The following is a 27,329-nucleotide window of genomic DNA, read 5'->3' as shown; positions in this document are numbered from 1 at the left end:
CGCTATGCTAGGAATATGATTTTTTTTTCTTCCAGATTTGGATATAGAGTCTGGGTCTCCATTCAGTCAGTTCACACACGAGTTCTGGAAGCCCATTTATCTGAAAGAACCTGGCTAAGGAGATCCCGAAATTGGCATTATGTTAGTATGTGACCTATGCCCCAGATAAGATCTCTGCCAATCTGCCAGCCCTAACCGTGGGGAGTCAGGCTCTGCACTGTCCCAGTGAGGAATCCCTTCCTTTTCTTGAATAAAAGGGTTTGATGGGTCATTCTTTATTAGCTGGATCTCACCCCACTCCCATTACTATATGGTTGCATCTAAGGATCTTGGAAGAGGGGAGCTCGGGAAGGGAAGCGCCTGGGTTTCCGCGCAGCCCAGTTCTATTTACAGCTTGCATGTGGCGCTTTGGCAGCTGTTGCCACCAGGGAGGCCAAGAGGTTTCCTTGAGGGCTTGTCCAGTCATTTCTGTCACGTGGGTTGGGGCCCTTTGCCTTAAAGGTCCTGGCACGGCCACCGCGGGTTCCGCATCAGCTTCCACACTGCAGAGCCGCAGCCCCTCCGGGTAAGCCAGGGACCGCAGGGAGGAAGGTGGGAAGCATCCTTGGCCACCATGACGGACAGAAGCCCCTTCGAAACCGACATGCTCACCCTGACCCGCTACGTGATGGAAAGGGGGCGGCAGGCCAAAGGCACCGGGGAGCTCACCCAGCTGCTGAACTCCATGCTCACCGCCATCAAGGCCATCTCCTCGGCCGTGCGCAAGGCCGGCCTGGCCCACCTGTGAGTCGGGGCGCATGCGCGGAGGGGGCCAGTGGGTGCGGTCCTGCAGGTGCCTGGGCTGGAAACCGGGTCTTGCTGGCTTCCTGTGCCCCAGAAGGAAGTTGTTTATAAAATTGCATGTTTTGTTAAAGGAGGCTTTAGAGTGTTTCAACAAAGGAATGAAGGACTCTGAGGCCCTGCAGGGAAAAATAGATAAAATCTCTCCAGTTACTACTTACAACAATAACGCAGGCAGGGGCTTGCTGCAGAGCATATTGAATTCTCAGGACTGGTGTCTGCAGAAGGGGATTCTCACAGGCAGCCTGAAACAGCTCTCCACATCATTTGCAGATCTGAGGGTTTGTCATGACCCTGGTGGAGAGCCAGGAGCTAGAAATCTTTCACAAAATAGAAAACTCCACAGCTCCCCTCCTTCACTTCTCCTCTCACCATAGGAGTCTTTGCAGGCGATGTTTTCAAATGTTTTCTCTGTGACTCTCTGACTTTGTCTCCACTTGGCGTGCAGGAAGGTGTGTGTGGGGGGGTGCTTGGCCTGGGAGGTGACTGAGGGGTTCTCTTCCCTTGGTTCTTGCTAAGGATTTTTCCAAGTGCAGAATGAGGCCAAGGCTGCTGAGGGTCATGGCCAAATGTCCAATGCAAATCCTTGATGAAGAGAAACCATCTTTTGTTGGGGCTTCGCTTTCTTTGTCATGATTCCAGGAGAGGTCCTCTTAGAAGTTGAGGGACCTGCTTTTTTTTGGGTGAGAGCAAACCCCAAATGAAAAGCTAACAAAGTCTAATTATTTCAAATATTTCTTATTCAGAATGTAGCAATTTTAAGATGAAAAAAAAGTGTGATAATGTAGTGGCACCCCCCTCTTCCATAAAAAGTCTTAACTGGGCTTCTCCAGAAATCTTCACTGTGGCTGATTTTAGGACTGTCAGCAAAAGAGTCTCTACAAAAGAGTTCAATGTAGATGAACTTCCTATTTTTGTGTTGCCCTGTTTTACTTGGTCACTGGCCCAGAAGAAATCAGCACTCCAGGTGCTGGACACCCCCTTACTAGTTTTTCACAAACACGTATCCAGTATAGTAGTTTGTAGAAATGTGTAAGCAAGGCCTCTGGCCTTGAGCTCCACTTCACAGTGATGACTACATTTCTAAGATAAGTTACCAGTTGGGCTCCATGGTAACAGCTGTCAGGGGAGGGAAGAAAGGGAAGGAGAAGCTCTCCCCTTCTCAGGTACTATCCTTGAAGGGTTAACTTGCCCAGAACAGTGAAGGAAAAAGCTACTTTTATGTGAACTTCTGCAGACTGTGAACTTCTGAGCCCCTCCCCTTACATACTGGGTATAAAATTCTGAAACTACCTGAACTTAGGGTTCAGGGGGATTGATTGATTACAGCAAAAGCTGTGCCCTCTGAACTTGGCTGCAGCCAAATAAAACTATTTCCTGCTATCTTCGGTACCTTGCCTCGTCTGTCCCTACAACAATAGCATTATATTACAAGATGCAATTATGTTAAGATCATAACAGACTTTATTTATGTAAGGATTTGGGACCCAGTAATGGGACCCAACTTAAAGAAACAATAGGAGCCATTTGTTTTCCCCTGTGAGTCACTATAACTGCATTATCATCTCATTTGGCAATAATGGCCAACCTCTTTCTCTAAAGGCCTTCTCAAACGCGAGGTCCCCTGTCCTGCTACTGCCAGGTGATGGGCCCTCCTGAATGACCCTGGATAGCACCTTTGTCTCTCCCCACACACAAGCCCTGCTTGCTATACTCGAGCGATGCCCTCAGTGACACCCCACCTCAGTGACACTATTTGTCCACACTAGTGGGGTTCCTCCTCACTGCAGGACTCTGCCAGTCTGAGGCTGCCTTGGCTGAGTTCTTATTTATCTGCTTGCTGGTAGTTTAGTGTCAAGACAAACTGGTCCTAGGAACTGGAGAATCAGGATGCTTATTTACCTTGGCTTTTGCTACCATGTGATCACAGGCAATGGTTTTCTCTTGTTGGAACTCAGTTTCTTCATTTGTAAAACGGAGAGGGTACTAATTGCCCTTAACTCATAGGCTTGTGATAAGGGTTGGTAGGTCCATGTGCTGAAGATTTCTACAGTGCCAGCCCCATAATAAATGCTCCCTAAACGCTCCAGCAGGTTGCAAGTGCAGACCTGGAGAAATTTGCCAGCTAGCCTATGTAGTCAATTGACCACTAGGTGGCAGGCGCAGCCCTAGAAAAAGCGTCAGGATTCCATGATTTTTTTGCTGTTCTGACGGAGGGCCTGGATCCCTACAATGGCAGCATCTCAGGGGACCTAAAGCAGAAACCTTACCCTCTGTTAGAAGAGCAGCCACACTAATGCCTGTAGGACCGGGCCACGTTCCTTCCACTGTCCCAGGGGACCTCAAGTCCCTCATTCCTTTGCTTCCCCCTTGGGAAGACATTTCTAGGCACAGGATCCATGAATACAATTGAAAAGTTATTAGAGGTTCTTATTTTTCCTCTTTATGTTTTCTCCTCTCTTTACTATGGAAAGGAGGGTGCTGGAGTGCTATCCTAGAAGTCTCTCCTTGATTTTTTTTTGTGCCCACACGGTAGAACATCCCATTTAGAAGTTGTCAGTGAGCTTCAGAGCTAGTTAAAATGCTAAAAGATACTGCCCTGTGGGTTGGAAGGTGCTGTTCATCCCTGACCTAAGTTGAAACAGGGATGGTTGTGAATTCCTCCTCTTTCTGGAAGGAGAGGTGTTGCACAGGGTATGGAGGGAGGGTGCACAGGACAGGTTGTAAAGCACAGGACAGGCAGAGCCTGCTTCTTACCTCTGCCCACACAGGCCTTGGATGCTCCAGCTGTTCATGCCACAACAGCAGCACAATAGTCCATATTAAACAAGAGGATTGGGCATGTGGTCCCTTTAAATGCCCATGCAAAAATCACCTATTTTGATTGTTGCTGTTATTTCGTTTGCTTGCTTTTGTCTTGAACCAGGAAGTCAGTGTTTCTGGTCAGACTGCCAGCTGCCTTATCACAGCAAACATCCAGTGATGAGTGGAGGGGGTGGGGGGGGGCGTGGAAGGGAGAGGTTGTCAGTCACGCAGGAGGGTGGGTGATGCGTTTGTTCCTGGCTTAGGGTAACCAGTGGTTCTCAACTCTGGCTGCCTCTTAGGACCACCCGAGGATTTCTTTCACACATAAATGGAATTAAAGTAAGGATGAGAAGAAACATTCCTTTCTTGCCATCCTTTCTCCATAATTCAGGGAACGTAATTTGAGCAGCTCCTGTGTGCTGGGCATGGCGGAAAACCAGACAGCAAGGCACGGTTCTTGTCCCCAGCAAGCAGATAATCCAGCAGGGAGGGTGTCCCAGGAGCAGACTGAGCTGCTACGGGGGAGATGGCAAGATATGTCATTGTGTGGCGGGGACTTGCCAGAGGACCAGGAGGCCTCCTGGAGGGTATCAGGAGGCTGGGCAGTAGGCCTTGCCATGTGGCTTGCACCAGGAGCAGAGGTGAAAGGGCAGAGGCTTGCTGGGGCTGAGGCCACAGGACATTTGAGGCTGGTGGAAGGCCAGCAATCCATGCAGAATGTGACTCACTGCAGTGGTGGGCGGGTGGCCAGACTAAGAACAGCTGCCATCCAAACAGAGAAAAAAAAATGCATTCTAAATTAATTAAACCAATGCTAGATGGTGGTCAGGGCTAAGGAGAGGAAGAAATCAATAAAGATGTTGGGGTTGGGAGTTGCTGGTTTAGCTGGTGGTCAGGGAAAGCCTCGCTGAGAAATGAGCTGTGGGTCAAGGCTGGAACTGGGTGACAGCCATGAGGCTCCTGGAGGGCTATGCTAAGGTGAGGGGGGCAGCCAGGCCACTTGTCAGTTGGCCAGGGCAGCTGCATGCCTGGTGGGTTCCAGAGGAGGCCGAGACTGGCTGAAAGGAGACAAGAGGGACAGGAGGCCACGCCAGTGTGGGAACAGATCTTCTGTGTGCCTAGAGGGGAGAGGGCAGGAGTAGGGAGAGCTTTGCCTTTTAATACTCTAAAACCAAAGCCCTGAGATAGACTTTCTTTTCTTTTCTTTTTTGGTGGTGATGAGATGGAATTGTGAGCCTCCTACCTGCTAGGCAAGTGCTCTACCACTGAGCTACCCCACTGGGCCCCTAGTTAGATTTTTATAGCAATGATCTTTCTTGTAGTGCTTGGGATAGTCGTGGAGAAGCAAATTAAATTAAGAAAGTCTGTCCCCCAATTTCCTCCTTAGTTCAAGAAGCAACCACAGGGCCATTTTATTTCAACCCAGTAGGAGCTAGTGGAGGATCACCCCAAGTCGTGGAGTTTCAGTGCCGAAAGCCAAGCCCTGACTTCTTGGAGTATGGCACTGTGCCTGACTCTGGAGCTCCCCCATCCTCCCCACCCCCTGGTGCTGAGCCTAAGTTGTCTCCTGGGGAGACCAAGGAAATATGACCATGTCCCCAAGATGCAAAGGAAGCAAGGCTGAGAGGCGCTGCCACGAGGGGTCGTGTGCTCCTGAGTGTGTAGGACCTGCAGGCCCAGAGATGCGAGGAAGTGGGGGCGCGTTGGCTCCGGCTGGGGGGTTCTTTGCTGCCATCCCGGCTCCCCCAGTGACCTCAGTTGGCCTCTTGTCCTCTTAGGTACGGCATCGCAGGCAGCGTGAATGTGACTGGAGACGAGGTGAAGAAGCTGGACGTGTTGTCCAACTCCCTGGTGATCAACATGCTTCAGTCGTCCTACAGCACGTGCGTCCTGGTCTCGGAGGAGAATAAGGACGCCATCATCACGGCCAAGGAGAGGAGGGTGCGTCGGGCTGGGCACTGGGCCCTGCTGACCAGTAGAGGGCGCCGCTGGGCGGGAGGCTGGGGCTTCTCCCGCCTCTTCATTGCGGGGATTTTCTTCTATTTCTTAGAAATTGTTTAGCAGAATTAAGGTTGCACGTTGCTTTTTTTTTTTTTTTCTCTCTCTTTCTTTCGTGGTGCTGGATATCGAACCCAGGGCCTCAGGCATGTCAGGCAAGTGCTCTACCACTGAGCCACATGCCCAGCCCTTGGAAATCCTAGGCTGCCTGGTGAAATAAACAGGGCAGTGATGTAAATCAGAGTGATTTCCTGATGTGCCTTAGCGGGGGGTGCCATTGAAGAATACCAGTGACAGCAGGTACCCTTGGGAACTTGAACTTGTGGAGTCCAGTAAAAAGCACAGGTTACTTTGGGGCCAGTTTTCTTCCTTCTGGGAAGTGCTGTACAGTACAGCCTGTGGTTCCTCCTGTCCTTGCTTCTCCTCTCTGCCCTCCACCCCAGATGCCTCATGGGGTGATGGCTTCCAGCAGAGACTAACCCAGAAAACAGGTCATATAGACTCAATGGTAGGGTTGGTTAGCACAGGGCCTGCCTGGCTGGAGATGATCTGGGTCACTTAGTTCACATTTATTAGACAGTGAGGTTTTCTCGTGGCTAAAAATCTCAACCAATGCTCTGCTTCCGTGTAGTAATATAAGATAGATGCTGGGACTATTGGCCCTGGTTTTATACATTAGGCATTGGTAATGAGGGGCTGTTTCCTTATGATGAGCAGGAAGGACAGAATATAGAGCAGACAAGGAAAGCCAAATTTATTAAACACTGCATGCCAGGTATTGTACAGTTATGTGCAACTTTTGCTTTTGTCTCACATAAATTAAGCTCACACCTATTATTTGTAATATTCAATATTAATGAATATAACCTTTGTTTTACTCTCCAGTCTAATCTGCCATTGTCTTCCCCAGTTGGCTTGAGCTCCATGGGTCTACACGCTAGTTCTGGAAAGTTCTATATGCTTGCTGTCCAGGCCAGGAGCATTTGCTGATCTCTGTCTTCCATGTGCCTGTATTTCTTCACTGAATATTCCTTATGAAATATTGTGTCCTTGCCCACTCTATAACCCTGACCCTGCTTAGATTTTCTTTAGAGCACTCACCACACCTGTGAGTCAACTTTTTGTCACTGTGACCACAATACATGGCCAGAACAACTTAGAGGAGTAGAAGTTTATTTTGGCTCATGGCTTCAGAGGTTCAGTCCAAGGTCAGATGAATCCATTGCTGTGTGTAGAACATGAACGGCAGAAGGGCCTGGTGAAGGAAAGCTGCTCAGTTGATGGTGGCCAGTCGGGGGGCGGGGGGTGGGAGAGAGAGAGAGAGAGAGAGAGAGAGAGAGAGACAGAGACACACCAGAGGACAAGATTCGATCCTCAAGGGCACATCCCCAGTGAACAGCTACCTCTAGCCACACCCCACCTACCTACAGTTACCACCCAGTAGCCTATTCAAATTATTAATCCATCAAGTGGAATAACCTGCTTATGAGGCTATAGTTCTCATAATCAAATCATTTCACCTCTGAACATTCCTGCATTAGCACATGATCTTTTTGAGGGACAACTTTGTGTCCAAACCATAAAACCCCCATGAGTGTGCGTTAACGGGTTCTGTTTTCCACTGGAATGTGGGGAACACAGGGCATGAAATGGTGCCTGCTGCTGATCCTGCCCCCAAACCCACCTCCTTGGATGTTTTCAGCAAATATCTCTTGAGTGTGTGAGTAAGTGGGAGAAGCAGGATCACTCCCAGGGAGGCCCGGGGAGTTCCAGGCTCATGAATCGTTCTTGTCTCTTCTCCCTGTGGCTGACCAAGAAAAGAAAAAGAAAGAAAGCTCTAATGAAGCTAGGACACTACCCATTAGAAAGGCAGGGAATCGCATCTGACTGGAGGGAGAAATGACTCCTATTTTGTTCGATGTTTTGTGACTGATGTTTAATTAGCCAGAGACCCAATCCTGTCACTAAGGGCTCTCGGTGCTGTGCACCTGGGAGGTCTGTACGACATATCGAGGGCTCTCCTTGTATGGAATGTTGACTGGGACCACTGTGACGGCAGAGTGGGGGACCCTGGCTCTCAAGACCCCGCTCGCTCATTCTATCTTCTGGTCTGTACCTGGGACAGTTGCACTGTATCCATTTTTATTCTCCTGATGGATCTGGGCCTATCGACCAGTAAGACCGACCCAGAGGCTATGGGAGTGTTGTTCGGAGATTTTTCTGAACTCTTTTGTCAAAAATGATGCCAGATAAACAAAAAAAGAAAGAGAGACCCGGACAGTGTGATCCCAGAACTGTCCTTTCTGTGGACATGAGTGGAGATGGCCCTGGGAAACCAGGCAGCAGGTTGTGTTCTGCTTTTCTCTTGCAAGGGGCAGTTTCAAACCTGGATTCCTGTCACATCATAGCCACCTCTTAGCCCTGGGGACCCAGATGGGAGGGGAGGGCAAGCTAGGAGCAAGCAGAAAGAGAGCCATTTGGGGTGGGTGGGCTGTCCTGTGCTGTGTGCCCCCTAAATCTGTGTAGGGCAGAGTTGGCAGGAGCTGTGGGAGTCACGCAGGTCCCCTCTGTCCTCCACAAGTAATGGCATCTTTGATGAGGCTACGCCCGTGGCTCTCCATCTCTTTTTGGTGTAGACTCATCTGCCACACCCAGCCCTGACATAGAGCCCTGGAGCTGGTGGGACGTGCTGATGGGGGGCTCTTCCCTCTGTGATTTAGGGGAAGTACGTCGTCTGCTTTGACCCCCTGGATGGATCTTCCAACATCGACTGCCTGGCCTCCATCGGGACCATATTTGCCATCTATAGAAAGGTGAGTAGATGGCTGACTTCTCCTGCCTCCTCCCTGGGGCGGTTTCCAGAAGGTTCCTGGCTGAGAGCTTTGAATCTGGAGTCTTAACTTTCGTCTCCCCACTAACCAGACACACGGTTGAAGGCACACTGGGAGCTCTCTCTGCCTGAGGCTGCTCACATGGCTCTTCTTCTGCCTCCCTCCCAGCATTCCTGGGAGTCACCTTGCTCTGAAGGTGTGGGTGGAACACAAATATCAGATGTGGTGCATTTGATGGCCTGTTATCCAAATGCCTTGGACCAGAAGTCTTTCAGATTTCAGATTTTTTTTTTTTTTTTAGATTCTGGAATATTTGCGTTTGTATAAGGAGGTATTTTGGGGATGAGACCCCAATCTGAACACAAAGTTTCCTTCTGCTTCATGTACGCCCTGTACACAGGGCCTCAGTATAATCATGCACAGGGCTTTTGTCTACTGTTTTGGTTGAGGCCTGTCCTGGGAGTTCAGGTATGGAATTTTCCACACATGATATCTTGTTGGCCCTCAAAAATGTTTCACATTTTGGAGGATTTTAGATTTTAGACTTTTGGATAAGAGAAGCTCACCATGTTAGGTTCGAGGTGCACCCTCTCTTTGTTCTTTGTGCATCCCAACCCTACCATATTAGTGTTCTGTCATTGCCCTGATAATATACCACATATTTAGAGACTTAAAACTTCTCCCATTACTGGTCTCCCAGCTCTGTAGATCAGAAGTTGAGCAGGCTTGGCCGGGTTCTCTGCTTAGGGTCTGGTAAATCCAAAATCAAGGTGACAGCCAGTCTGACCTTTTACTACGAGGCTGGGGACTAGGGGTGGGGAGTATTTGCTTCCAGACTCCTTTAGGCTATGGAAGGAATTGGGTTCCATTCTGTAGGATCGAGGTCTTCTCTCTCTCTGCAGGGCGATGGCTGGGGGTCCTTTTGAGCCCCTGGAGGCTGCCTCTGTTCTTTGGCTGGTGACCTCTTTGTTTTCAAAGCCAGCAAAGGTTGGCCAAGGCCTTGTTGCTCTCTGGAAGTCCCTCCGCCACCTTCTCCTCGTCTTCCCTGCCTCTAGCCACAGGAAGTTATGTGCTGTTTGGGGGCCATTTCATTAGATTGTGCAAATCAACTAGGGACAACCCAGGAAAGTCTCCCTATTTTAAACCCATCTTAGATCTGCCAAGTCCTTTTTAGTTATGCAGGGCAACATATCTCCTGGTTCTGGGGATTAGGATATCTTTGGGGGCTGCTCTGCCTACCCCATAAATGTAGCAACAGAGAGGATCTCAGAGGTTTGTTTGTGACCATCCTGCGTGACCAGAAACTTCACACCAGACCACGTAATCCATATTGAGCACTTGGCGGGGCCTCATTGGGGTTCAGTTCTTGCTGTAGCCATGAAGGCTGGGCCTCGTCCCCTGCAGCACTCAGGCAGAAGGAGACCACGGGTGCTTGGGAGTATCATGGCCTTTTAGTGGGTGACCTGCCCTGGAACTGGTTCTAGAGACCTTTCTCTCTGGCTGCAGACACTCATTTTCCACTTAACCGTTTATGATCACACGTATGGAGATGCCTCTGCTTTCTGTACCACCAACTTGGCACCAATTGCCTAATGGTTCTACAGAGTCATTCCCCCTCATCTTCTGGGGACACGTTCTAAGACATCTGGGGATGCCTGTAGTTGGGGGTCGTACCAAACCCTTTCTATACATAACTACCATGAGGTTTACGAGCTAGGTACAGGAAGATATTAATAACAATAATTAATAATAAAATTGAGCAAGATAACAGTGGCAGAGTTATGTCAATGTAGTCTCTTTCTCTTGGGTTGTCTAATTGCTGTGCTCATCCTTCTTGTGGTGATGTGAGATGACCCCATGCCCATGTGACAAGAAATGAGGTGGATGGCATAAGCATTCTGACATAGGGTCAGGCTACGGCTGACCTTCCATTGGACGCCAGGAGAATGATTACCTGCTTGGGGTGAGCCTGGATCTTGGAGCCGTGATGACATTTTCAGACCACAGCTGACTGTGGGTGACTGAAACCCGTGGAGAAGGGGATACTGCTGTCATGAGCTTCCCATGAGTGTCTCTTCCAGATGGCAAGCCCGGTGGAGGGTTAGCTGTGGCCCAGGTCACTGGCCTGATGAGTGGGCTACAGATACTCACATTAGTGTGACCATGTGGGGTCCTGCTAATGCTTGGGATAGAACGGAGGCCCCATCAGCTTGCACAGGATGAGATTGCAGGGGGCTTTGCTTTCCCTGTTGGTCTCTGTCTCCCTCTTTCTTATGGAGAGGGAGAAGGAGACTTTTGCTGGGGGAGACAGGAGGGAATGACACAGGTACTTTGATGTCTGGGAAGGCTGAAGGGTTAAGCCAAACTGAAGTGAGGAGAGAAGATTGTTTCCAAAAATCAAGAAGCGGTGTCATGTCCATGCAATTCTGGAGAAAGATGCTGGTGGTATCTTTGGGTGGCTTTGAACCTCAGTGTCCTTTTTGGCTGACTCGCTGAGGCCCAGGCTGAGCTCATCTCTGGGGCTCTCAGCCCTGGGCTGGTCCTCACCTCTGCCCGGGAGGCAGGTGCAGATATCATTGCCACTTTTTGACTGAGGCAAAGTAGGAGCACAGAGAAGGTAATTGGTTTGGCTGTACGCACACCAAATGATGGCATGGGAGTTGAAGTGGCTGATTTCCCTCTGACTCCCTCCTGGAAGATTTTAATCTCTTCCTAAGGCCAACTGGTCTGAAAACAAAGAGGAATGTTCTTATCACAGTATAGGCTACCAACCCCTGAGTTTAGGCGAACTTGAGCAGAAATTTCTGCCTTCAAATTTAAATAAAGCACAGGCTTTACAGGCAAGCCCAATAACCAGGAATTCCCTCTGATAATATTTCTGAAGAAGAGTCAGATGTCAAGCACATTTATGAAAATATACTGGCATTTTCTGAGACTCAGCACTGAATGTTTATGTCACCAAGAGCCCAGAACACCAATCTGTGTGGTCAAAAGGCTAGGTATATGGAACATTCTAGTTTACAAGGCTTCTAGGTTCACCTCCACCAGCATATTCTAGCTCCATGGCTTCCTGACGTTGGACGAGTTGTCTAATTGCTCAGGTTTCCCGTCCGTCACCCGTTTGCTATCTCAGAGGGCTGGCGAGGCTGTGGAATAAGGTACTGCACAGAACCAGAGCTCAGCGGTCTTGGTTGTCACTATGGTTTAGAAGCATGGCTCAGGACAGTGCAGAGGGGTGTGGCCTTAGCATCCTGGAGGGCTGTCCCTGGCCAAATGTAGACACCTGTACTTGGAAGTCAGGAAGAAAGCAAGTGGAGAATGCTTTGCGAGATGGCTGTTGGCTATCATTTAATAGAGTGGCTCAGCGGGAACTGGGCACCAATCTGGCGGCTCATTTCCTCCCGATACACTTGCTGGAAATTGTTACTCAACCAGGCCTGTTATCCTGCTGCACAGATGATTTCTGCAAAGGATGAAGTTTATTCATGAGGTGGCTGAGCGTGTGGAGACAGGAGGGCAAGTTTCAAATCTGCCTCTCCAGGGAGGGGACTTGGGGATGTTCACGGGTGGAGGGGATTGGAGGTCAGCAGAGAGCAGGTGAGGCAGGTTCATAGGTTCCCACGTGAAAATGCGCTTCTGCTGTTGCTCTGAGAGATCAGAAGCCTGGATCCCCGGTGGAGGGTGCCCTCAGGTGACAACAAGATGGTATGTTTCGTTTCTCTCTTCTCCAGACCACAGAGGGGGAGCCTTCAGAAAAGGATGCCCTGCAGCCTGGCCGCAACATCGTGGCCGCGGGCTACGCGCTCTACGGCAGCGCCACTCTGGTGGCACTTTCCACGGGGCAAGGTGTGGACCTCTTCATGCTGGACCCCGTGAGTACCAAACACCGCGGCCTCTCTGTGTGGGGACATCGTGGGTCTGTCTTTGGATTCCCATCCCCTGGGAGAATTCCCTGGTCTTTCCCGATCCTTGTTCTTGGGGTCAAGAGCCTGGTTTGGAGACCTGAGAGCACCATGAAAAGCAGTAAGGACCCCTGTGCACGCCAGGCATCCGTGGGGGGTCCTGCAGAATCAGGTGGATCAACTCCCCGAGGAGCTTCCTTTCTTCTTCTTCTTTTTGTCATGAATTTACTTCAAGCGGATTCATAAAACCATACAAGTTGTACGTGCTTGTGGGGCACCATGTGGTATTTCGTGTCGTGTTGAAATCAGATTGAACACATCTGTTCCCCCAAGCATGGATTATTTCTTTAGGATGAAAACATTCGAGCTCCTTTTGCCTGGCTTTTCCAAAGGAGTTTATTTTCCAAAAGTGTGTACACCCTCCGGTTCCTGGGACACTGTCCCTGAGGACCAAGTTTCCAGACTGAGTCATGGATTCTTGGATGGCACCGTCCAACAGAAGGCTCTGGTGATGGGTGGACTCTGTCACCTGAGCTGCCCAGGACAGGTGCCACCAGCTTCCTGTAACTGCTGACTCTGGAGGCGTGGCCAGGGTGACTGGGAAGTGGGTTTTTTACATTTTATTTCATTCTGTTTCATGTCAATAGCCACAGGTGACCAGGGGCCACTGCAGTGGGCAACACAGGCTTGGAGGACTCTACTGATGTGCCCGTGCTTCCCCGTGGTGGGAGCGACTAGTAGAATACTCTCCTATCAGGTTCTGTTCTTCTCCACACTTTGTACACTGAGAAAATGCTCAGTGATAGAAGAGGAAGAGGGGAACCTCTGGGCAGATGAACGGTGCCACAGAATGAGCCTCACTGAGGGAAGAAATGCTGGATACAGGAAGGAGAGCTTAAAAAATAAGGCTCAGCCTTCACAAGCATGTGTACTTAAAAATGCTAAGGAGAAATTTTGCAAACCTATTTCTAAATTGTAAAACATTTTCTTTAAATTCTGGATGCTTTGTCCGTCACTTATGAACTGCTTTGCCAGATACCACCAGGTCTTGTGGAAAACAAAGCAGTTTTGACTAAAGGCCATTTCAAAGCCTGCAGCATTCGCTCAGGGGAAAGTTCAGCACTTCAGTTTAATTCAGGCTTACAAGTGCTTACTGAGCATCTACTATGTCCCAAGTACTGTTCCCGGCAGCAGCGATACAGCACTGATCACACAAACACTCTGGCCCTGGTGGAGCTCTCCTGTCAGTGTGTTTGTGTGGAAGGAGGGAGCGGTCACAGTTCTAAACAGAATAGAGTTAGCTAATAGCACAGGATTCACAGTGTGGAAGCCCAGTCACCTACATAAATAAACTCATTACACCAGGCCCTTGCTGTGTCAGTCCACCAATGCCCAAATTTCTCTTTATTTTCAAAGAAGCAGGCAAAGCCTGAGAAATTCTGTGGGATACAAATATGACGGTCAGACAATAACGTTGCCTCTGGAGTAACAGCTGCAGATAGTGCCAGGGAAATGTGGGTAGTCCTGCCAAGCTATTCATGCCCACAGGTGCACATACAAGGGGGCCTGCTCCTATTAATCTCTCCCACTTCCTAGTGAGGCCCAGGGAGTGAGCGACAGCAGGGACCTGCCCAGGGTCATGCTGGTGACCCTGGCGTCAGGAGCAGTGCTAAGCCAGACAGAACCTTGAAAAAAGCTGGCTGCAGGCAGAGCAGTCCCCAGGCGTTCTAAAGAGGTTCTGAAGGCCTCTGAGGCACGTTTGTCTTGGGATCTGACTGGGGGCCTCAGAGCCTCTACCAGAGCCTCTGCTCTCTGCCTCCAGTCACAACAGAAGGCGCAGCTTAGATAGGGAAGCTTGTCTACGTGTCAGAAGGAGAGGCAAACAACACCGTAATCTTTCCCCATCTCTCTTTATTAGCCTGAAACCTTTCAGGTCACATCATCCTGCTAGAAGTGAAACTCAAAGCACTATCCATTCTTGCATTATAATCATCCACAATCCGTGGAGCTCATCTGGACATAATCACGCACGTGTGGAATGTAATGTGCTCCACGTCAGCCCCCGCACCTCTCCTTTCCTTCTCCTCTACCCTCCCCCTGTTCCCCGTCCTCTCCTGGTCTTCCTTCTATTTATTGATTGATTTTCAAAACGGGGGCTCTATAGATGCACACCAAGGTGGAATTCACTGTGGATTATTCATAAATGCCCATGACATAACTTGGTCAATTCACTCCACAGGTTCCCCCTTTCCATTCCTCTTCCCAGCCCCTCCGCCCCCTTCCTCTACTCCACCGATCTCCCTTCTCTTTCATGGGCTCCCCCTCAGTCACTTTCTCCCTTATTTTGCTATAGTTTCTGTATATGAGAGAAAACATTCAACCTTTGACTTTCTGATGAGTCTGGCTTATTTCACTTACCTTGATATTCTCCAGTTCTAGCCATTTGCCAGCAAATGCCAGCGTTTCATTTTTCTTCATGGCTGAGTAAGATTTCGTTGTGTATTGACACCACAGTTTCTTCATCCATTCACCTGTTGACGGGCACCTGGGCTGGTCCCTTGACTGGGCTACAGTGAACTGCATGCTATAAACGTTGATGTGCCTGCATCTCCATAGTGTGTTGACTTTTAGTTCTCTAAAAGTGACGTTTAAGCAAAATCCTGGTGTAGGAAGTTTTGGGACTGTTAGGGTGTGAACTTGAAGGAGCTGTGGAGAGTGTCAGCAGTGACTGAGGTAGGAACCTGAAGGGACAGAATTCCCTCCTGGGTCAGCCAGAGCCTGTCTGATGGCAGGGGGGTTGCAGGGCTGGCGATTTAATTGTGTTGGAGGACCCAGGTTGCTCAGGCACAGAGGGACAACCGCATTTTAACCAGACTCTCAATTGTGGGGCTAAACTGCACATCAGGGCATTCATTTAGAAATCACCCTGTGTCAGGGTGACAAGGACATGGTGCCCTGCTGTCAGGAGCTCTTGTATCTCGGTACCTCTGAGGCCATGTGAGTAATTGGTTGTGGTAAGGCTTCACAAACACATCTGCCCCACACTAGGGAACAACACGGCAGAGACCTGAGAGTCCCCAGCCCCAGGCCCAGGGGCAGAGAAGCAAGTTCACCTCCTACAGCACTTGCTCTGCTCCTCCCCTGACTAATGAACATCATGGTTTGGAGAAAAAATTGTGTCTACTGAGCTCTTTGCAGATAAGCAAGAGAGAAAACAACCCGGCCTCATCAGGTGGCTCAGTGTGGCCTTGTCTCTCTATTCTAGGAATGAAGTTGATGTTCCTTGGACATCCCTAGTCCAGTGGCCAGCAGTGGGCTACATTTCAGCTTTTTACATTCTCAGCCTCAAGATGCACCCAAATGGGCTGGTTTCCAGGCCCTGGTTTTCCTCCTAGCACCTCAGACGTGAGCGTTTAAGATGGTATCTCCATCAGGACAATCTCATTCCACAGAGATTGATGGGGGCAGAGCTAGATGGAGCTGCCTGAGGGACGCCCTGCAGATATTGACCCCGGTGGCCACGGGGACCAGTGGGGCCATGGGCACCATCTTATTAGTAACTCTGAGGTCTCTTGGAATGTGTGCTTACTTGTTTCTTTATGCTGAGTGAACGCAGTATTTAATGGAAGGAAGGCCTTCTTCAGACAGAAGTGTTTGGGTTACTAGGAGCCTTTAATGGTTTCCAAGAGAGACTCATGAAGATGAGCAGAACGGCTAAAGCACAGGTTATCACCAAGCTACACCCCTACCTGTGTCTATAACTTCTGCCTCTCGTTGTTGGTGGCTCAAATCTTCCTGCAAACATTAAACCAGGGATGAGAACTTGGGGGTAAATGCAACAAGACTCCTTGAAAATTAGCTGATGTTAGAGACACCAAGGTAAAGAGAGAAGGCCAGGGGCCGTGTTCCCTTGGAATTGTTTGACCTCTTAGTCTATTACTGCTTGAGCTTCCTGGGCAGGCTCAAACTCATGGCTGTTCTTTGTAGTACTCATGAAAGCACCCTAGGCCAGCTCTAGTGTGCCCACAGCTGACCCCTGGGTCCTCCCAGTAGGCCCTCATCCTCTCCTGCCCCTGATGGTGGTGAGCTGCGCTGTTGCCTTCTGTTTCCCGGTGTCTCTCTTCTTCCCTGATGTCTCTTATCACCTCTCTAGGCTCTTGGGGAATTTGTGCTTGTGGACAAGGATGTCAGGATTAAGAAGAAAGGAAAGATTTACAGCCTCAACGAGGGCTATGCCAAGTATTTTGACGCTGCCACCACAGAGTATGTGCAGAAGAAGAAATTCCCCGAGGTGAGTGAGGGAAGCCGAGGCCCCTGGAGCAGGGAGCAGCTGTCCCAGTGGGGTCCTGTTTGGATGGGGCTTTGGGGGGCCTGGGTGAAAGAGGTTGGCACCACCGTTAGTGGCTCTGGTCTGTGTGAGTCTGGTGGACTCTGCATTCTTCAGAAGCAATCCGTCTCGTTTGTCGATGACACTCACCTATCAAAGGAACACTCCTCAGTGGAGTCTCTCCAGGAGCAGTTGTTTATAAAGAAAGCAGGGCCACATTGGCAGTATTTAGAGGTTCAGGCCAGAGCCTCTTTCCAGGCATTCACTTGCTGAGCTACCACCTGTAAGTTCTGGCTATTCAGCTATCTTTGCTTTTAGACGGAATAACTACACTTGAAAGTCCCATTGGCAGGCTGTACTGGCAAAGCTTCGCCTTGAACCCAAGGCTCAGGCAGCGCTGTGCTCTCCACCTGATCACTGGGCTCTGGATGTCACCGACGACGACCAGCTGGACAGTCCATTAAGGACATCTATGGTACAGCTGTGTGCTGGAATCGAGGAAGGCCCAGGCCAGGTGTGAGGCGGAGCCCAGGTTGGAAGCAGAGTGATGCCCATCGGGGGGTGGGTCCTTCCTTGCCAATCCTGGGGGGTGGGGTGGAAAAGCAACGAGATGACATGTAGGCCTGGCATCCCAGGAGGCAGATGGAATCCAAGGACAAGAGCCAGACTCCATGGTAGCAGGTGGCACTCTCTCAAGGATGCCTGTGCTGACTCAGGTGGAGGCTTTGGGAGTTTTCTTTCTCTCTCTTTTTAATTAATTAAGCATAATTCCCATAGGTGCAGTCTCCTGTTCTGCTCCTTTGTAGGATGTTGTTCCCTCACCCAAACCTGTCAGACGCCTCAAAGCAAAAGGAACAAGCTAGGACCTGTGAGGTTGGTGAAGTCTCAATACTTGCACCTGGAGCCCAGTCTTGAAGACGGCTTCACAGTGGTTCCACTTGAAGGCTAAAAACTGTCCCCTCGGGAACACGTGGAGGAAGAGATCTATTTTACCACTAAATCAATGCAACTTCTGCACAAAATGAATGTTTAGGAGGATAAGTCGCAAGCTGGGGGACATTACTTACTGCTCGTGTAACTACTGGTGGGTGCATAGTCTCGCTACGTGGTGATGCTTTATAAGTCAATAGGACGTGGTCGAATCCCCAACCAGGACCCCAGGCAGTAACCACGCAAGTCCCAGAGGAAGTGCATGTGACTGGTCAGCATGAAGGCGGCTAGTGAGGAAAGAAATGCAAGTTAAAACAGCGCTGCTGCCTCACATCCGCACATGAGAACGGCAGAGATTGGAACATTGGGCAGCCTCCGGTGGGAGAAGAAAAGCCTCTTATAAATGGTCGGAGAAAGCAGGAGGTTTCTCAAATGGCCATCTCGCAATATGGTTTCAAATATTAAATATTCCTATCTCTGACTCAGCAGTCTAATCTAAATTTCCCTTGAAATTTATCCTAAGGAGCTCATCAGTCAAAGAAATAAAAAAAAGATAAGTGTACAAAGATATGCCATCACTGCATTGGTTTTGATGTCAATGAAGGAACATTGAAGCATCCTTTGGTAAGGGCTGGTTAATTATCATGGATGTTCACACAGTGAAATACTGTGCTACGCACCTGGTCTTCATTATACAGTAAGTCCAGAGCCAGGGATGGAGCCTCGGTATAGAGAGCATGCTTAACGGCACAAGGTGTGCTGAACTCCACCCCTGGTTCCAGACAACCCCAGCAACAAAGCCAAGCCCATCTTCATTTATTGATAGTGGAACGTGCCTACAAAATATTGAGTGAAATGTGTGGGTTACAGAACTCACTGTGATCTTACAGCATCTATGTTTATGTATTTATATACACCCATGTGTATGTGTGTGTGTGAGTATGTCCATAGTCTTCAGAGATGAGCCAACTTGTTAATAGTGGTTTTGGACACAGAGAGCATAGGGTAGTTTACTTTCTTTGTGTGGTCTGACTGTGCTACGTGCAGGGATCGTGTGTTATTATTGATCCTTCCATTTTGCAAAAGAAGTCTCCTTTTTCTTTTTACCTTGTTCTCGTCTCCAGTTTCCTTCACGCATGAATTTCCATGGACTTGAGAATAAAGGTGGATTCTGGCTCAGGATTCCCCAGGGAGATTTTTCCAGCTCTGCACATAGTCCATTATCCCAATAGAAAGAGTCCTGGGGGATTTGGGTTCCAGCCTTTTCTAGAAACAAATTGTGCCAGTAAGAACTCTTCTGTAAAGTTGGAGTCCCTAGGAGATACTTAAAATAACCAAATTAAACTTTCTGCTCTTTCAACAATTTTTCTCTTGTATCCTTTCTCACAGCCCAGCCTAAATATTTTGACAAGGCTAGAAGGACACTCAAGTTCTAGAATGAAGTTGCTCTTTGCAGCTTTACAAAGCAGAGAAGGTGCCTTAAGCAGATCAGCATCTGCAGAGTTTTCCAAGAGATGCCAAGGAATAATCAGGGTCTAGCAGGCCAGCATTCTTCAAACTTTCAACTGTGATCACTCTTAAGAAATGTATTATACATCTAGAACACGTATACACATGTAAATGCACACACGCGTGCATATACACACACACACACACACAAACACAACTCAATCAAGTTAAATTTCCTGTTTCTCTATGACTCCTAAATATCTATTCTATTCTACTCATTCCTTTATTGCATTTATTCTATTTCCATTCTATTCTGTTCCAGTTCAACCTATTCCCTTTGTATAGGTTCCATTTTATTAGTGGATTTCCATCCAGTGTGAATAAGTGCTACCTTAGTGTCTTAGACATTCCACCAGATCTTAAAATTAATCTAGATATTCTGAGCAGAAGCAGTAAATTAAAAATGGGCCATATATTCCTTGGGTACAGAAGAGGTTAGCTGGAATGGATGGTGTGGCTGACATGTGCATGTGATCAGTATTCTGAATAAGGGGCTCTTGTGTAGTGACAATCTAAAAAGCAGGTTGTTTTAATCTTCTTTTCCTTCTTAAAAATCTGTCTGCATGGAGTAACTCCAGGTTGCCAAATGAAAGCCTTCCCCCCCGACCCCGGACTCTCTGGTCACTCTTAGAAAATAGGAAGTCTGGTCATCACTTAAGTTGTAAAATATTAGCCTATAAGTCTAATATATGAATCAATATGTTGGCATTAATTTAAGCATTTTTCCAGTCTTATTAATAAAAGAAATTCTAAACAACAAAGCATGTTAGCTAATTCCCTAACATAAATTAAGGCTCTAAAATTCTCTGGTTGTCACTTAACATGGAGTTGTAGGTTTAATATAAATCTGGCTCTAACATAGGAATTGTTTTTTCTGTAGATTTTGGTTTCACTTGTTTTAAAAGTTCCACAGACCTATGACCACAGATCAGTTGGATCTGACCCTGAAGGACCTGGCAGGCTAGCATCAGGAAAGTTGTACGAATGCTTAATAATTCCCAAGGGCAACGCCTGAGAGTCCTGGGAGAGGTTTTTCTTATCGATGCAAAGCCAGTTTTGACGGAGGGCCTAGAAGCCCTGGGAAGGCCCAATTCTGACTCTGATAAGAAGAGATTTGATGGAAGCCCAGAAGTACATCCTTGGATCCGAGAAGCTCCATCTATAGATACAAGCAGAAATTCTGGCGTTAGATAAACAGGGGATGTTTTTGATACAGTGCTGAGATCCCCTAAGACTGTGGACAGAGGGCAGGGCAGTAAGGAGGACTGTGTACCCAGGAAGCCCCATTTGGCACTGCAACTGGTTGGAAGCCAAGGCATCTGAAGGGAACAGAAGTCAGGTGTGTGGGCTCTGGAGGCAGACTCGGGGCTTCAGATCCCGACTCTGATACTCAAGCTCTCGAGTCTCATAATTGACATCAGTGATGTCCAGAACACCTTTCTGCAATGAGAGAAACATCCTGTATCCATGTTGTCCACTATAATGGCCACTGGCCACATGTGGGCTTGGAATGTGGTTCATCTGACTGAAGAACCAAAATTTAATCTTTCTTAATTTTAATTATTTGAAATTTAAAATTAAGCTGGGCACAGTGGTATATGCTTCTAATTCCAGTGGCTTAGGAGGCTGAAGCAGGAAGATCTCAAGTTCAAAGCTAGTCTCAGGAACTTAGTGAGGCCTTAAGCAACTTAGCAAAACTGTGTCTCAAAATAAAGAATAAAAAGGATTAAGGAGGGCTGAGGATGTGGCTCAAGCGGTAACTCGCTTGCCTGGCATGCGTGCGGCCTGGGTTTGATCCTCAGCACCACATACAAACAAAGATGTTGTGTCCGTCGAAAACTAAAAATAAATAAACAAATAAATAAAAAATAAAAAGGATTAAGGATATAGCTCTGTGGCTAAGCACCCTGAGTTCAATTCCTGCTACAATAAATAAATAAATATATAAACAAACAAATAAATAAATTAAGAATAGAACAGAATAGAATAAAATAAAATAAGAACATTAAATGTCTGCATGCGGCCTGTATCTACTGTATTGGATGGTGTAAATCTAGAAGGCGGCATATGAACACATGGCCATCTGGTTTGGCCTGGTCTAGATGCTGATCTGGAGGCTGTCCTGTTGTTTAGACCCTTTCTTCCTAATGAAGGACAGGAAGTAACTGAGTGTCCAGACCACAGGGGTCCAGCGAGTGGGGGTGGGGAGGAGCCGTGAGTCACACAGCACGGGAGAGGTAAATACTGTATGCTGTGCTCAAAAAAGAGGAGCTGGGGCTGGGGATGTGGCTCAAGCGGTAGTGCGCTCGCCTGGCATGCGTGCGGCCCGGGTTCGATCCTCAGCACCACATACGAACAAAGATGTTGTGTCCGCCAAATACTAAAAAATAAATATTAAAATTCTCTCTCTCTCTCTCCCTCTCTCTCATCTCCTTCTTTAAAAAAAAAAAAGAAAAAAGAGGAGCTGCTTGATGGAACAGTGTGGTCACAGTGGAACTCTGTTTGCAGAAAAAGGATGATGGAAATAACTTTGGGAAAGAGAAACAGAAGCTGCCATGTGGCTGCTACCTTCAAGCTTCACCAGGATCTTCCTTTTCTGTGCGCCTGTCTCCAGGCTGCAAAGCGATGGATCCTGGCAGCTCCTAACTCAAAGGATTAATGTAGGCATTCAGTGAGAACCAGCCGCAGGAAATTCCTGACAGTGGTTCCCTTTCTGTTTTCTAGTGCAGCCTTGACCCAGGACTCACTCTGGCTTGTGTTCACGTCTTTAAAGTCTGTACATCTTTGACAAGTACTTGTTTTGAAGGCAGCTTGGCATCACTCACCATTACTACCCTGCTGAGTTGATCCCCAGCTTTGCTGGGGTGCACAAGGTGGGAGGCTGCCCTGGGCACCTCACTGGAGAATTGGCTGCCCCATGACACTGCCAGAGACTCCTGAGATCAAAGAAATCGTAGGTGGTGGCTGGATGGGGAGAAATAAATCCACTCGAGGGAAGGATTTAATCATATGCCCCTGCTTGGCTGTTATGTGCCTCTTTGAGAAAAATCATGATCTTTGACTTACTTCTCTCTGCATGAATGTTCATTTCATTATCCGTCAATAATGAAATTGAGGTTTACAAATACATTGTTAGAAGATGTCTTTAAACAGTTTCTAGAGGTGTTTAAGATTTGTCCAGTGGAGAAAGACTACTCGCAGGAAGTACAAAAGTTATCGTTGCCATTGCTCAAGGAGGTCTGGTTCTTGGAAACAGGAAGTTTCCAAGCGGTTGTTGGAAATCCAGTCCTCCTTGAGTATCTGTGGAGCTTGATTCCAGGACCCGCCTCAGATACAAAAATCCTTGGATGCTCAAGTCCCTTGTATTAAACAGCATGGTATTTACATTAACCTATGCACATCCTCCATATAGTTTACATAATCTCTAGATTACTTATGATAGCTAATATAATGTAAACACTATGTAAATAGTTATTATGCTGTTATTGTTTAGAGAATAATGCCAAGAAAAAAGTCCATATATGTTTAGTACAGATGCAATTAAAATAATGTTTTCCATCTGAAGTGAGTGCAACCTGTTGGTGGGGAATTGTGGATGAATAAGGGCTGATGGTGCTCCTTCCTTTTGGGAGCAGGTTAGCTGTTCAGTTAAGATTGCTGCAGGACACCTACTTTAAGTGGTCCTACATTTAATGGGTTCAATCACTGGCTGAGGTTAGCAGGGCTCTCCGTGACTCAAGTGCTCAGTCTCCCTAAGTCCTCTGTCCCTAAGCTAAGGGAAGGGTGGCTGAGCTGTGCCAGCAGAACTCAGGGCCTGGGAGTGGGGCAGGCTAGTTGCAAAACCCTCTGGATCTTGTCTCTTTCTGCCTTCCAGGATGGCAGTGCTCCCTATGGGGCCAGGTATGTGGGCTCCATGGTGGCCGATGTGCACCGAACCCTGGTCTATGGAGGGATCTTCTTGTACCCAGCCAACCAGAAGAGCCCCAAGGGCAAGGTAACTCTCCTGTGTGCTGTCAGTGAACTGCTAGGGCTTGGTGCTGCTCCTGGGCTTCTGTGTCTGCGAGCCGGCAGGGGAGAGCAGCAAGCTCTGCTTCCCACTGGTGAGCTCTGAGTGTGGTAGAGGTTTGGAGAAAGGGCGGCTGGCGTGATATGACTGGGGATTCCTACTGGCCCTCACCTCAGCCTGCCTCTGGGTCATTTGCCGTGAGTCCCCTGTGTTCATCTCCCACTTCCTGCAGGCCAGGTCTCATTTCTAGTGGCAGTGCCAGCTGACTTGGCGATTGTTGACCCCTTAAAGAATCTAGTGAACCCCAGCAACCTGCTTCCCAGAAAAAGTCCACATAATCACACACTTCACATTCACTTTTGGGGGGGTTCACAGATGCCCTGAAGTCTACCCAAGAAACTTTTAGAGAGCTCCCAGGCTTCAGAATAAAAATTTTGGCTCAAACTCACTCAGAATTTCTAGGAGGGTAGCTGAAATTTTATGATACAATCTTGAAAATACACTCCCGAGTGAGGATCCTATCTGATGGTCCAAATTTATCTATAATAGAACCTTCTGTGGAAATGCTTCTGAATTTTAGCAAGCCACAGAAATCACCAGGAACTGGTCAATCACAGGAAGATGCACATTTCCCTCTGTCACACAAACAGCTGGCCACACACCTGTGTGCCATTCTGATTGGCCGTGGAGGTTGGAGTTAGTGGAATGCCAGACTCAAAGACACTGTAAGAAATCCAGCGTAGCACGTGAGACTGAGATTTTAATGTGCAGGTCGGTGTATTGGGCATTTTTCTTTGTGAGAGTGTTTAGTGTTTAGCTGAACTCAGAGGCACAGAGAAGTCTGCACGAGAGGTGCCCAAGGACAGAGAAGTGCAGTGGAGAGGAAGCGAGACCAAGCATCAGATGTGGAAATTCTGAAACACAGCCACTCTTGCCACATATTCAGATCCAGGAGGGAAAGCATGAAGAGTTATTACTACTGATTATTAAAATGATTCTACATGAGTCAGGAAATACCCACGCATAATTACACAAAGGAGTCCTGTGAGCATATGTCATCCCCCGTGTTTACCTATACCTGTTGCCCTAGGACCATTGCCATACTGGAGGGACCATTGCCCCCCCCTTTTTTTAAAATAAATTATTTTAGTTGTAGATGGACACAGGGATTTTATTTTTATGTGGTGTTGAAGATCAAACCCAGGGCCTCACCTGTGCTAGGCAGGCATTCACCACTGAGCCACAACCCCCTGACACTCCATTGGTTCTTTTTTTTTTTTTAGTACCAGGGATTGAACTCAGGGGCACTTGACCACTGAGCCACATCCCCAGCCCTGTTTTGTATTTTTATTTAGAGACAGGGTCTCACTGAGTTGCGTTGCTTAGCCCCTTGCTTTTGCTGAGGCTGGCTTTGAATTCGTGATCTTCCTGCCTCAGCCTTCAGAGAGCTGCTGGGATTACAGGTGCATGCCATCACACCCAGACCTACCATTGGTTCTTTTTTTTTTTTTTTTTTTTTTAAATTTTGTTTTAGTTGCCAATAGATGTTTTACTTTATTTGTTTATTCATATGCGGTGCTGAGGATCAAACCCAGGGCTTCACACATGCTAGGCAAGCGCTCTTCCACTGAGTCACAACCCCAGTCCCCACCATTGGTTCTTGATCTCCCTGTTTCATCTTTCTGAGATCTTCATGTTTCTCTCAGATCATGTCCATGTGTGTGCACTCACATGCACATGTTTCTTTCATGTGTGCTTGTCTCTGTGTAGCCATGTAGATTTTAATTGCTGAAAATGCGGAGACTGTGTGGCCCACAGGTCAATGTACCATGAAGTCCTGGGCATTTCTTGCTCTTAAGACTGGCCAACTACCACAGGGGTATCTGAGGAGAGGGCAAAATTAACTTGGTCCCCAAACAAGTTCATTCCGTGCCAATGCTGGGCCTTCATTTATTTATTTTTAAGTATGTGACTCAACAGGCTAGTTGAAAGTCTGAGGCTTTCTTGTCTGACACCCCAAGTTTCCCTGCCCTCAAGTACCCAGGGCAGAGGAAAGGGGAGGGAAAAGCCAAGCTCTGCAAGCCGCCCAGGTAAGAGTGTCCCTGCACAGACTGTCTGTGAGACCACATGGCCTCCAGTGTCCCTGATCAGAAACAAAACTGGCCCAACTGGGTGCACCCACCTGCACCAGGGCTTCTCCAGGTCCTGCCCAGTGCCCTCTACTCTAAGGGCAGAGGCCTAAGGTAAGGGCACTGTTTGACCAAAATGGCAGCAAATTCCCTCTGAAGTCTTAACCTTCTGTCTCTTGAATGCTTGGCCCTCCAGTCCTGACTAAAATACTTTGTTTCTCTCCTTTGAAGTAGTAATGATAACGATAATGGTAATAATAATAGCAATAATGATCAGCACAAGAAATATTTCTTTTTTTTTTAAGAGAGAGGTGAGAGAGAGAGACAGACAGAGAGAATTTTTAATATTTACTTTTTAGTGTTCGGTGGACACAACATCTTTGTATGTGGTGCTGAGGATCGAACCCGGGCCGCACGCATGCCAGGCGAGCGCGCTACCGCTTGAGCCACATCCCCAGCCCCAGACATATTTCTTAAAGTGGTTTTTTTCTTTGAAGGAAAGAATGAAGAAGAAAAAAGCTGCAGAGAGCCAGGTCAACATTTTGCAAGCTGATTTCAGAAATGAACTTTTTTCTTCTTTTTTGTGAATTACATATTTTGCATCAATGAGGAGAAGGAAGGAGAACGTATCAGGACGCTGAGTGAGGGCATGGTAGCAGGGCTTCCAGCTAGAACGTCACCCGGAATCTAATGCAGTGTGTGTGTGTGTGTGTGTGTGTGTGTGTGTATGTGTCTAATTGTGGTTGGGGGTCACAACAGAATCACAGAAATGGAACAAAAGAGGACATTTGATCCAACCTCAATCAATTCAATTCCCCATCTATTTAGGGGACACAAGGTAGGAACCAGCTAATTTTCAGGATGCCTGTGGACAGAGTAGAAGGCACTCCTTCCTCCAAATAAGTTCAGCCCCAGGTTCCTGTGCAGCACTTAGCAAGCAGGGTGCAGGCTGATTTTAACCCCCAGTTCTGTAACCAGCTGGGAACCATCATGGAGGACAGCCAGTAGCCTGCTTGGGCACTTTCTGTGCATCAGGCACTGCTGGGAATGGAGATACCACAATGACCAGCCACGGCAGAGGCCATCTTTGCCCTCAGGGTGGGCAGTGTGGGGAGCAGTCGGGTTCAGCACACCTCATTGTGATGAGGGAGGTGCAGGGTGCTATCAGAGCATGAGCAACAGAATTTCCCTTAGTTCAGGGTCCAAAAGAAAAGACCGTGTGAGCTCCAGTAGGCTGTCCATCTAATCTACACTCCAGATGCAGAGTTCCTGCAGTACCGCCCCAGCTACTGTGATCGTCTGCAGAGTGGCCACCTTGCACTTTCAAGTGACCTTAAAATTCACCCAAGCTTGATATCTTACCAGCTTTAAGGCCTCACATGGAGAGGCTTCTAACTACATGCGCACCATCAATTTGCCACAGCCAGCAAGAAGTGGGCCCTAAATCTTATATCTCCAAATCAAAGAGACAAGTCTCTTATAGGCACCAAGGTCACCAGATAGGTGGATACCCGGGTCAGCCACCTGGTCAGAGGTGAACTAATAGAAGCTCATTTGTTCGAATTCCTCCTCAAGATTCAGGGCTGTGACTTGGGATGTCTGGCTGCTTACAAAGCTGGTCTAACTTGTCTGTTTCTCCACAGCTCCGGCTCTTATATGAGTGCAATCCCGTGGCCTATATCATCGAGCAGGCAGGAGGAGTGGCCACCACAGGCACCCAGCCTGTACTGGACGTGAAGCCTGAGAGTATCCACCAACGAGTGCCCCTCATTTTGGGATCCCCAGATGATGTGCAGGAGTATCTCACCTGTGTGCAGAAAAACCAGGCAGGCAGGTAGTGACTCTGGCCTCACGAGCCCTCTTTTATGTGTCCTGTTCCTGGCACTGAGGACCCTGTGAGTGATACTTGGGACGGTGGTGATGAGAAAGAGGTAGACCCTCGGGTCACATTCAGAAGAGCCACAGCCCGTTGCTAAAGGCAGGGTCAGAAGTCCCAGGGCATTCTGTGGTTCACAGAAAGGGCTGAAAATAAAAACTGACCTGTGAAAGGAA

The 27,329-nt window shown here is 48.1% G+C and overlaps 1 protein-coding gene across 1 annotated transcript; it reads left to right on the top strand.

Moving 5' to 3' along the window:
- Positions 1-511: 511 nt before the first annotated feature.
- On the top strand, positions 512-27,329 carry Fbp2 (fructose-bisphosphatase 2). The gene is made up of 7 exons (XM_076836798.2): positions 512-783; positions 5,424-5,586; positions 8,364-8,456; positions 12,206-12,346; positions 16,530-16,667; positions 23,017-23,136; positions 26,921-27,329. Exons 1-7 carry the CDS (start codon positions 614-616, stop codon positions 27,113-27,115), a joined length of 1,020 nt encoding a protein of 339 aa, XP_076692913.1. The 5' UTR covers positions 512-613; the 3' UTR covers positions 27,116-27,329.

Source organism: Callospermophilus lateralis, chromosome 17 (genome assembly GCF_048772815.1).
Source record: "Callospermophilus lateralis isolate mCalLat2 chromosome 17, mCalLat2.hap1, whole genome shotgun sequence".
Classification (NCBI taxonomy): domain Eukaryota; kingdom Metazoa; phylum Chordata; class Mammalia; order Rodentia; family Sciuridae; genus Callospermophilus; species Callospermophilus lateralis.
Note: the sequence above shows the minus strand (reverse complement) of the source record. Positions and strands in the feature narration are given on the sequence as shown.